Raw genomic sequence first — 12,587 nt, forward strand, 5'->3', positions numbered from 1 at the left:
TTTGTGTTCCAAGTGGAAACGCTCAGAGAGGATGTTATTTCTATCCTTTTCCACATTTCCGCATTAACTTCCCCACTCCCATCACTTTTAGAAGTGAAATTAACACACCATCGATGTTAATTATTTTTTTTAATTCTTGGTGTCTTCTTAAACCGAGTTATTGTCGGGACGCAATAAGGAAAATAAACATGAAACGTGAGGTTTAGTTGTTTATATATACCTGTATGTTAGCTTGTAGTTCATACCGACGTCATAGCTATATCTACATTCTACTAATAAACTGCATTTAACACAGAGGGTAACACACTAAAGCTGCTCTTTATATTACTATATAGATTACTATCCCAGGATTTGAATTGAATGGCTGTTACGTGACTTCATTTTTATAAAAATGAATCTATCAATAATCCTGCACTTGCTGAAGAGTCGACTTTTTCCCACACCAGATTTTAAATGAACTACTTGATTAAAAACCCACAGAATTTAAACTATTTCACAGTCCTCCTACTCCAAAATAAATAAATATCTATCCCTGAAGCAACTTCGGTTCTTTATATCTCTAGCTGATCAATTTCAGCATGCCAGTTTTAAAAGACTGTTAAAATGCTACGGTGGTATTTCAAAAGTTCATATATTTTCAAGTTGTTTGAAAAGAAATTGGACACTAGTAAACGCCACCTAGCGATGGTCTTCTGGACTGGCACAGTGGCTGCTGTTTCATTGTTAATTCTAAAAATAGGTTTAGGAACATTAGATAAATTGCAGAGAACATAATGACAATTGTTCATATACATATATTCCCGTTATGTATACATTCTGCATTTTTGCAGAATGCAAAAATGCAAAGAAAAGCTTATTTCTAGTAATGATCCCGATTAAATCTTTACCCGCTCGGGTTTCAGATGATTTAGTCAACTGTGACTAAAGAAGTGAAATACTGTATATTTAAATGGAAATTGTAACATACAGATCAGCACAGAAAATCTGTAAAATTGTAATTGTTGATTAAATTATTGTCCTGCAGGTTTTATTCTTTATTATGCCTTTTGGAAAACATAATCGTGGTGAGTTCACGCCTATGTAAGATGGTATCATTTGTAGTACTAAGAATACAAAACAATTCCATATGTTGGTATAATTTTAATGACGACATTTGGGTATAAACAATATAAACGTGTTAAAACACAAAAACGTTTACAGAAACAGGAGACGGCAAAAGTGCACCTCCTTTGTGTTTGGAAAGGTACGTTTGGATAAGAAGAAGTGGCCTTCCATCTTGATAAAATATTTTCATGAGTACGTAAACACGGCTTTTAACTCAAACAGCCAAAAAAAATAGTTGTATACCAATGTTATCGATGATCAAAATTACTTTTTCATAAATGCCTATATTAAAAATGTGAGTTTGTTGTGAAATGCACCGTGTGGCGCGTGTAAATTCATGAACCCGCACATTAATTAAGCCTAAATTTCTTACACAAAATCGGCACCCAACAAAATATAGATCGCGTTGATTTATATTTGATCTGGTTCCTTTTGTTAAATCTTTCTTTTAAAAGAACATCCCGAACATGACATAGTACCATAAATCACTGGCGGTATGGGCAGTCTAACTGCATTGTGACAGGAAGCATTATAGCAATGCACATAGAAATGTTAACCTAATTTTAAGGAATAAGGAACCAGTCCAGGAATGAGCCCCCTGTTATCCAGTGTCATTGAGAAGTACTGGATCAGCAGCTTCTTGAGCCTGAAAGTGAATTCAAGAAGAGACCCCTTTCTCTTTTCCCATGGGTATCAGTTAAATATAGCAGTAACCCCTGTGTGGCACAAATCATCTACCATTTGCTGTTTGTGTAGAACTGATTAGCCAGACACAACTGTGAAACGAAGTGTTACTTTTATAGCAGCAGCGTATAAACATTTTTAGATCACTTCATTTTTTTATGTAAAAAGATACTGCAGAAACTCCCCATTTAGGGGGCTTACTTGAGATCCCGGGTTATTCGATCTGATTTATTTTAAAAAGCTGTTGTTCCTGGCATTATACAGTGCGTGTGTATATCTGTATGTGTTATTTATACGCAGTATTTGTACTAGAACAGTACTGCAATATTGGACATTACCGGGCTCTGTCTTAATTTTAGAACTGTATGCGCTACAGTAATTCTACATTAATATTTTTACTTCTTCATATCAAACTATACCAAAGCTAATATTGAAAAAGCCATTTCGTCACCAATTTTCAGACAACATCTGAAGTCCTTTACATTCACTCAAAACTAGCATGTAAATGTAGTGTATATATGTAATAATATGTGCATAATAACGTCTGTAATCTATAATTGTATAATAACATGCGAATAATAATAATAACAACAATAATAATAATGGCGATTATGTTAGGCTGTTTGATTCGCATTACACAAATTAATATGTTCATTATAAAATGATATGCTCAGCGCCGAAGACCTGTTTTATTGCATTCATACACTTTTCAACACTCCGATAAAACGACTTTATGTTTAGCAGACATTTTATTCGTGTAATTATTTATATATGTTTAATTTTTAAGCTAGCAATAATTTACCTATTGTAATATAATTATCACGAAATTGGAAAAAAGGTCATATCAGATTTCGAAAATAAATACACGGTAGCTAACCTTACAGTCATGGGTAATAGAAAAAGAAATATTATATTCGCAGATTAAGGAATTTAGTCCATTAAACTATTTTGGTATATACAGCGCTGATTAAAATGTATATAACTTTTACAAAAGATGTATCTAGTGTATAACTTTAAATTATTTGAGCCTTTAAATTATTATGAATATTAGAACATATATTGCATTAATATTAAACACCTTTCATCTTCTGAAATACCAGGGCATTTGTTTCTGAATACGCCTCTATATATAACCCAATGCTGGTTAGAATAGAATACACTAAATCTCCAACTAAAACAAAAGCCGTATATGTCATTAAATTTTTGTTTCAGTTTAATAATAACAACTGTATGTATTAGTTTTCATAGCGAATATGCAAAACAATTTAGCAAGAGAAATACTATAGTGATATTAAAATAATATAAGTAACCCAATTCTATATACATTTGTGCGTAAGAAGTTGTTTTCTAAGCATGTGGGATATAATATTAAGTTATAGTTTCTTATAAAATAAATGTTTTATAAATACTGATCAACTCCAATCATTTAGTCATCCCAACCTTTGAAAATAAAATAAAGCTAAATTTAGGAAATGCATTTATAGGGGAAAAAATACATTATGCATGTTTTTTTTATCCAGATTTATTAACAAAGTTATCCAGTGTACAACACGATAGAGCTACATAGAATACATTTATTTCAGTTTTTATAAACAGACTTATTTTTCATAGAATACGAAGTGTTTTCCTGTTTTTTTGCATTATATGTATTTAAAAAACAAAAAAAATGTAATTTCAATATTACTACTGGCAGTGAACTTCCAACAATAAAAAAAATGGAAGCTCGGTGAACAACAACTGTTACACAGTTCAAACAATAAAATAATTAGAAAAAAAACCAAACAAGTAAATCAGTTTCTTTGTACAAATATTTACAAATTTTACCTGTACAGAAAGCATTCCTTTTTTTTAAACTTTTTGACAGTGGCTACAGTTTTGCCGTCAAAGTCCAGTGCTTGGTATCGAACAGGTGACATATATTTCTATGTATAAAAAAATAAAGTTCTCATTGAGAAGGCCATTTGGAAACACCTGCGGTGGACGCTGTCGGTAAGAACTGTCCGGAGATTATGTTTGTGGGCACGCTCAGAATAGGCGCTATAGCACTAGATGTCCGGGTAAGGGAGAGAGGTTGTGCGCTGAGTAAGGCAGACTGAACTGTCACAGGAGGCCTCAGGAAAGTCTGTGCACTAGAAGACGTGCTGGACACCCCAATAATGTTTTCTATACTGAACGAGGGTCTGCTGGAAGGCTCCGATTTGATAATCGACGCTGTGCTCAGACTATTCAACTGCAGCTGGAGACTGGGGCTGAGTTGTGAATTGAAAGCTTTTCTGTTGAGTTCAGCGGAGGGCAAGAGAGGGACCGCCGGGGGAAGCATTGGACCCACAGGAGGGATGTAAGGGTACTGCAAAGCCGCTGGATGGGAGTAGGCTGCCGGATGAATTCCATAGTGACGCCCGTAAGGATTCCCGATGCTGTACGCCCCAAAACTTTGCATCATTAGGGCGGTTTGCTCCCTGAGAACATCTGGCTGGTGTCTCTTGAATCTTTTCCGTCTTCTGAGAAAGCTGCCGTTGTCGAACATGTCTTCCGACTGGGGATCTAGAGTCCAGTAGTTGCCCTTGCCTGGGTTTCCCGGCTCCCTTGGGATTTTGACGAAGCAGTCGTTCAGGGACAGGTTGTGTCGGATGGAATTCTGCCAGGCTGGAAACTTCTCTCTGTAGTAGGGGAAGCGGTTGCTGATGAACTCGCAGATCCCACTAAGGGTTAATTTCTTTTGCGGGCTCTGAAGTATAGCCATGGTGATGAGCGCGATGTAAGAGTAAGGTGGCTTCACCAGGCTGTTTTTTGGTTTGCTCTGAATGGGCGCAGATGCAGTCTCCTGGCCGTCTCCCTTGGTCTCTCCTTCGGCTGCGCTCTCACAGGGGCTCCCCGTCAGCTCTTTCACCCCGATCTCCTCCCCCTCTTCGCCGCGGTCGTGAATTCCCTGGCTCTCGCAGTCGCTGTCCCTTTCCATCCCCTCGTCGCCTTCTCCGACCACATCGATATCCACATCTTCAGCTGTAAGCACCGTCTGACCGGACATGTCGTTGGCACTGTTGCCTCCAGACAGGGTCATCACAGCTTACTTTACTGAAGAACAAACGAAGGTAAGTGCCGTGGCCCGTCTGGATGGGATCGGATGTCAACAAATTCTAAATGCAGGTCAGATCGGCCTGCCAGTGAAACTTAAACTTTAGAAAATATTTCTCTAGCCGCGAAGCGCCTAGCTAAAGTTGTAACAGTCTCGTTTGCTTCACGCCCGCTCACCTTCAAATCGTATTTCCCAGTAACTGAAACTGAATTCAGAGTGGGGAGTAAAGATGACACATGCTTTTAAAGCCGGTTTTAAGAACTGTCTGATAGATTACTTTTCAGTTAAAGATATACTATCAGTGCTGTCACGTGATGGCCTGACGTCAGACTTCCCCCTGTTAAACCATGCAAACTGGAGTTGTTTCATGGATTTGTCAACAAAGGGACAGCGGTAATACCACTTGCCACTACATCCCTACTTTATTCGTCTGTCATAGACCATTTCACAGTAGCAGTTGGGGGAAAAAAAGACAACTGGCCTGCTTGATTGAAATCTTCGTAGCAGTTATGAATTAACTCTGCAGCTCTAAAACCAATTTTGGCTAAATCAAATTGTGCTGAAAGACGATGAGCGAAAGCGTCTGGGTTTTAAGTTCATTAAACCTCTTCGCAGCTTCTCACCGTTTCGTCTTCAATAAATATCGCGGGCAACGCGTATAAAGCCAGAAAAAAAAAGTACAGGAATGAGCAAATATTCCTAATGAGAAGAGGGATGTTTATGCTCTGAAAAACTGTTAATACATGGAATTTTTTGGACATTTGCCGTGTAGTTAGAAACCATGATTATGGTGTTTTCGGCATAAAAAATAATGTTAATCTTAGTTGAACTTGAACATACAGTGCAAGTGCTGGAGGGTAATCGATTAATGTATTACATTCACCAAATGAAAAGGAGAAGGGGAAAGGCGTGCGATGATAACGGGAAACTATAAAGAACTCCTAACGGGCTCTGCAGAGGTGTTAACGACCTAATCATTGCTGGAGTTAGCATATGAAAAAGTAGGAAATGAGAGAGTAGGTGAATTTGAAGAGTCTATTCACAACAATGAAGGTAAGCAAGTCTTGTCAGTAGGATGTTTTCCATGAAAAGGATGCAAAAACGTACACAGAACTATATACGTTTCCTGCGAGAAAACCGTTTAATATCAGTGACACAGAGGAGGGAAAAACAGAACCACCACACAACTTGTCATAAAAACATAAAAGCCTCGACTTTAAAATTACTGGTTGTTTGTATAGATTTCACAGACCTCAGAAAGATTAAAACCTTTCTCTATCCCGGTTTAATTTGTAATTAATTGTAACAATACACACGTACCTTTTAAATGTTTTTTTTTGTCCTCCGAACAGTTTTCTTGCATATTGAGGTAAACGAGTTTATCAGAATGTTCGATAACTTTTATATTGTTCTATTTGTGTAGCCCAGAGAAAAAGAGTACAGGAGCTTTAAATTCGTTATCTGTGTGCCACTAGCAATATAACTTCCTATTGATTTGGTCTGCAAGTCTCCTCCTGCCGTAATGAAAATATCTTTAATTGACAACAGAATCAATTATTCTTACCACCCCTCTATTAGAACTAACAAAAATGTGTAAATGACTTTACGATGGGATCTGAGCAGCAGTTAACTGTGACAAGGCTTATTCTGTACCGAACAAAATTCTTCAGGCCTCTGCTGACGAATGTGGCGTATTGTGGTTGAGATGGAAGGATTTACTTGATTTTAAATAACTCGAAAGCGTCACTTGTCGCAATTTCCAGTATTTTTTGGACACTCTGTGCAATTGGCTAAATTAAGCTAAATAAATATGAATTAAAATACGCACAAATATTACGGAGATGGGAGTTTATGCAAGGTTTCGGATTTCATATCAATATGTATAAAAGTAATATTGTTGTTAAGTATGTTGTAGAGATGTCTTTTTATTAAAATGCAAAAGGTGTACTAAGTATTATAAAGACCCTTTACACGTTCTTATCGAGCATTAACAGGAATACGTTTTATGTTTGGATTTGCATTTTCTGTTCGGTAGATTTCGTAGGCTACACGGAAAAAAAAACCTCTTAATTACCAGGCAATAACCGTAATGAATATGAAATGATATGTAATAAAGCGCCCATCTGTTGAAAAGGCAACGAATGACATTTGGACAGCTTAATATTTTGTTTATTGTATTTAGATAAAGCGTTATAAGTTGTTTTTAACGTGAGTGTAGTCTTATACAATTAAATATAAAATGTATAAAGATTGTTATTTCCATTTGAGACTACATTGCGAGTACAAATCTATATATTATATAATACCCGTTTTAGTAACCTAATATTCTAATACTCATTTTTCTTATAATATTCTTCGTATATTTTGTTTCTTGTTGTAATTCATTCTATTTAAACATAAAGTAAATTACGCGATGCTCCTTGCAAAGTGCAGTATACATGATGTTTAGCAAATATTTAGATATAATCTGAAACACAGCTCCTCCTTCCTGAAACAACTCAACAATGCAGTGTATCTTTTATTCTCCAGGGAGAAGATAAAAAATCACAACTGTAATTCGGCATCTCGTTGATTCGTTTATTTTCTACATCACAATAAAAGTCGTGTTAATTAAATCATATCATCGTTAATAATAATGGGGCTTGAGTCAAAAGGAACGTTTCCCCCAGATTAAGTATGTATTGTACTAATCTGGCTCTGAGGCGGGGTACCATCTGACCTGTGTGATCTCCACTCTGTCAATACCGGCTACTTAGCAGATGAAATTGGTCTCCTTTCAGCAAAACCCAACATTTATTTTACACGTCGTTTGCTCATTCAACGTTTTAAATACTTTTAGTTCCTTTTTAAAAACGTGTCACCATGTACAAAAATATAGCACATAGTAGAACTAGCAGTTCGTTGTGTATCAGGGCACACCAAATCTATACTTTTCACCTCTTTTTTGAAGGATTGGACAAAATTGTGCTATTTAATGTGGGCGTGTATTATTATCAATTTAGGCACATCATTTGTGAAAACGGCCTCACAGAGATAGCAATTCTTGACAATCAGGCAATCTAGAATGCCCCCACAGTGTAAACCACTTATTTGCAGAGGAAAATAGAATCTACTTTTAAATTTAATGGCCAAAATATTTGCTTCGAATCCATTCCCCGTGTGGAGTTTCGTGTGGGTGGAGTAAAGCGTAGCAAATAAAACTAAAGAGTTGACGGAAAGTCCTGTAAAGACAAGAATGCAAAAGTATGTGAGAGAGAAACACGTTTAAAGGGATTCTTGAGTCTATTTCAGATCTTTGTCTTTCAATTTCTGTGTCATAGCGTTTTGAAAGAGAATGTTATCGGCCTTATATTGTTGAAAAAGAAGATAAAATCCGTCCTCTTAAACTGATCTTTTGAAGCTTCATAAATCCTGTTTTATAGTCTCGCAGTTTGTTAATGAAATGTACATTTAAGCACATATGCACGGCTTAGCCCGACAAAACCTTTTAGAATAATAAGCTAACTCTTTCCAGCATGAACCTATTAGGGGACGCTGCTACAGCAGGTGACGGTGCGGATACAGTCTCTGGATGTGATAACCAAGCAAGGTCAGATACAGATAGCTCGCAAATAGTAATACGGAATAAGATTTATGCCTAATTAAATCTGAGAAATAAAGAAGGGGGGGTTGGCGGCGGAAGAGCAGGAGAGAAAACGTGTCTCTCCAAGGTAGTAGAAAATAAAAAGAAAATCGGAGGATAGTCGTTGAAGGCTGTACTGTGCTGAATAATGGAGACCCCCTAGGGTAGATGCTTTCTAAAGAAGGTAAATAATCACACAAAAATGTTTGAAATGTACGATTTCTGTACGTTTCTGTGTTTTCTCCCCGAAAGAATAAAAGTGTCCTGACTGCAGTGAATGGAAGGAACTGGAAATGATATAGGAGCTCTGGATTCCCAAAACACTGTCATGTAATCGCTTTAGAGAGCTAACCTGGAATCAAAGGCGTCCTCTCTCATCTTTTTAAAACCTCTTCCTTCAGTAAATAAGTTATGTAAAACTGAGAGCTGAGAAGGATTAAGCCTTTTGGCATTAAGCGAAGGCTGTTTCTGTCTCAGGTGTTATGCCTTTGCGTGGATCTTTTTTTATTCTGTGGGCCTTTTTTATTCCGTCTTATAGGGATTCTGAGAAATCGATTTGAAATCAGTTTGAGCTGATATGAAATGAAATGTGGGGGTAATATAAAGACTGTGTTTTGTATGAGAATTACCAGCAAGTTCATAGTCCTTACTTATAAAGCCGCGGTTTCGTAATGATGAGAGATGGACAATTTCGTCAAACAGGTTTTATTGTGGTCATAAGAAACACTTCTCCATAATTATTCGTTATTCCAGGTGTTTTTTTTTTAAAGATGGGTCACAGTATTGATGCATTCTGTAGTTTGTACCTGGCATGGGCCTTATTTAATCTTTAAGTCTACTATGCAGAGTACGGTGACAAATCAATGAAAAAATGCATTTTAATACTGTGCCGAAATGAAACATCTAAAGATGGAAATTTTATTTTAGCTAAATGTTCAATTTGTACAATAATGATGAAGAAAATTACTATAGTTGGTAGAAAATAAGATTTTTATGAAAGGCAACTCATTTAATTAAGGACGAGAGAGCAGTTGGGGGCAGAAAGCTAGTAAAACTGTGATAAATTAATGGCATTGTTAGCGCGGTTTTAATTACGGCTATTATGTTAATTATTTTACATCAACGCAGAATTATCAGCATGTCAGATTTAATCAAAACGAGCTATTCTCTTGAAAATTGTTCTTTTCTTCTCCGAAGGGAAGTGTCTGCGTCATATTTGCGTTAAAAAATGACTTTTCATTGAAATGTAATCCTTAATGCGATTTTGTATGGTCGACACCGTGATTCCCTCTAGGCTATACCCTCCAGAAGGCAAAATCTCAGCTTTTTTTTAGGAATTCTCCATTTTCACCCCCTTGAAGAACCCACTCTATCATCCTGCAACTTTCTGTCAAACAATATGATGTTGCTCATTTTTAATCTTCTCTTCTGCAAAACCATAGGCGGCTCACCGTCGCAACAATGTCGGAGACAAAACAGAAACTGTAGAGATGTCGCGCATCCCCGTAAGTTTGAATAAGGACATAATGCAATGGTTTTCAAAATCGGCCCTGACAAGATACTCGGTTATAACTGAAACGAAAATCACAAATACGAAAGAAAAATCTAAATGTTGTCTGAATCGGATTTTTTTTTCGGAAATCAGCATATATTTATATTTGCCACTGTTGGCTTGTTTCAATAACGTTAATGTTAATTTTGAATAACAATTGCAATCTAAACACACAAATGCTGAATGAACACAGTAGGCTGCAGTTTACACGATGTTTTCTTTTTTTAATACATTATAAATGTTCAAGCAGACTTCAACAGTCAACATGGCGTTTAATTAAACGTCGATTTCGAGTGACGGGAACATTACCACCAGTAAGAGTTTTTTTTGCAAAATTAAGTTATAGTTTAAAAATAGCGTTAGACTAAGAATGATTTTATGGATTTACGACTGGGAAAGACATGTCTTCTTATCTTGTTTTCGTTTTTGAAGGAATACAGTCGATTAATTTACCTGTAATAACATCAATCCATAACTCTATTTCTTTTTGTGTAGTATGTCACCATATTATTCTTTATTGTAGTTCAGATATATGTGTCGATTAATGAGTCTTGCACAGGTATTTCGATTGCCCTATAATATTTCTTTCCTAAGGTATATTGGAGTATACCTGTGCAAAAACGCGTCATTCGGGATGCTGGTATTAAATAGAACTTTCTTATACGTGGGAGGTTAGAATTAAATGAAGGATTCCTTTTCACCCTGAAACAGTTACATTCAGAACAAAATCTACTTTCTTGGCGTATGATACTATTAATGCTCAGAATAATGATAGATTTGTCTATGACTGAGGTCACGAGGTACTTGGACTGTGGAAGACTTGTGCGCTCTGTTAAAAATCGTTGTCATTTAGATAGGAGGAGGTCATATTAACATGAGTCTCTACGCATCGAATTCAGTAGGTTGTAATCTAATATGCAAAACATTTTTGCGTTCGAAACATGGTCATATAAATGGTGAAGGTTTCGTATGTAGTAATTGAAACACTGGTCTAATTTGAAATGTTGATGGAGGTGATTTGATATTATTCGTGCCCAACCTATTTACTTTTGGAGCAATACATTTCCTATTCCTTTTGAGAAATGCTAAAGACATTAAAATAATCCAAAACACCGTGTTAGAAATAAGGGAACCTTAACTACTTGGTTCATTCATTTTGCAATGTCTGATATATTTACCACTGTATTAAAATATTAGAAATATTGTGAGTGAAATGGTATGGTATAACTGTTAAAACAAACACATTCAACCAGGAGGTTTTCGGTATTTGGCCCCGAAAGAGCAAATTTTCAGAGGAGGTGCTCAGTGGAATGGAGTGGTGCCGAATAGAAAAATTACACCTTGAGACCTTGTGTTGGATGCATTTGCATGCCAATGTGTCTTGAGGTGTGAGGTGTGTTTTTTGTCATTCAGATTAAGACTGGTGTAGCACATTAACACTACCGAGAAAGTGTTATTTGATAACAATGGTTTAGAAGGTGCAAAGACCTCGATTATTTGGTTTATTTTGAGTTTTTAAGCAACAGGGGACCACTGCTCTTTGCGTAAATTTATTGGGGTTTAAAAACGTTTTAGGCGATTATCAATCTGAACATGATCTTGGAGAAAACTTGTTGGCTGTAGAATTCGGTACAACAAAGGCGGTTCGAGCCGAGGAGCTGCGTCAGCGTGAGATGGGTACAAATAACAAGCAGAGGTTAACTCCATGCTGAAAAGTAAAAAGAAACACGATGTTTCGGCAGTTGAATCTTCCTCAAATCGATAGCATTTCTGCCCTCACACCTGCACTTGGGCCATTTTCGTTTTAGAAACGGTCCTTAAGAGGTGGCTGTCTTTATGTAATGTAATGTCATTCCGACGCTGGTAGATATTTAGAAAATACTGTGAACCTAATATGCAGGTATTCTTCATTATTGTATAGTATGTTTTAAGGAGATTAATGTCAAAGTGTTGTCAATGAACACACAGAACTACGCTATAGCATAATTACTACTTTTAAAACACAAAAAAATGAACTTTAAACCTGAAACAGGTTTCAGTGTGTGTGAGAGAATGCAAGTGGTTCCTTACAATTTTTGTTTTTGTTTCTTATAACATTAAGCTTAAAGTAGAATTTTGTATAATGACCCCTCATTATACATTATACAAAGTCATAAAGTCTTGGTAAATGATGTGAAGAAAAGCAAATGTGAACATGCAGTGTAATTCCTATATATTTAATACTGGGATATTGTACACCTGGAATCGACAATTCTTAAATAGGAAATTAGGGATTTAAATGTATAAAACCAGTCAAATCTATCTTGGGATTTGTATGTTAAATGGCATTTGTGCAGGTAAAAGGCCTTATCAATTTCAATTCTTAACATTAACAATTCTTGGATGAAATTGACACTCCCCTTAAGTTAAAAACAACTTGCTAGAGAGTTCATTAAAAGTCTGTTATCTCAATTATCAGATAAATACACAATCTTAAAAACACTATTTTTTAAGTCTCACATCATCTTAGAAGACACAAGTTTGAACATTTATTATTAGGATTTTTTTAA

The 12,587-nt window shown here is 36.1% G+C and overlaps 1 protein-coding gene across 1 annotated transcript; it reads right to left on the bottom strand.

Moving 5' to 3' along the window:
- Positions 1 to 3,313: 3,313 nt before the first annotated feature.
- foxd3 (forkhead box D3) lies at positions 3,314 to 5,108 on the bottom strand. Its single transcript, XM_088927659.1, has one exon. It carries the CDS (start codon positions 4,847 to 4,849, stop codon positions 3,734 to 3,736), a length of 1,116 nt encoding a protein of 371 aa, XP_088783785.1. The 5' UTR covers positions 4,850 to 5,108; the 3' UTR covers positions 3,314 to 3,733.
- Between the last annotated feature and the right edge of the window lie 7,479 nt (positions 5,109 to 12,587).

This window comes from Atractosteus spatula, chromosome 11, assembly GCF_055471065.1.
Source record: "Atractosteus spatula isolate fAtrSpa1 chromosome 11, fAtrSpa1.hap1, whole genome shotgun sequence".
Classification (NCBI taxonomy): domain Eukaryota; kingdom Metazoa; phylum Chordata; class Actinopteri; order Semionotiformes; family Lepisosteidae; genus Atractosteus; species Atractosteus spatula.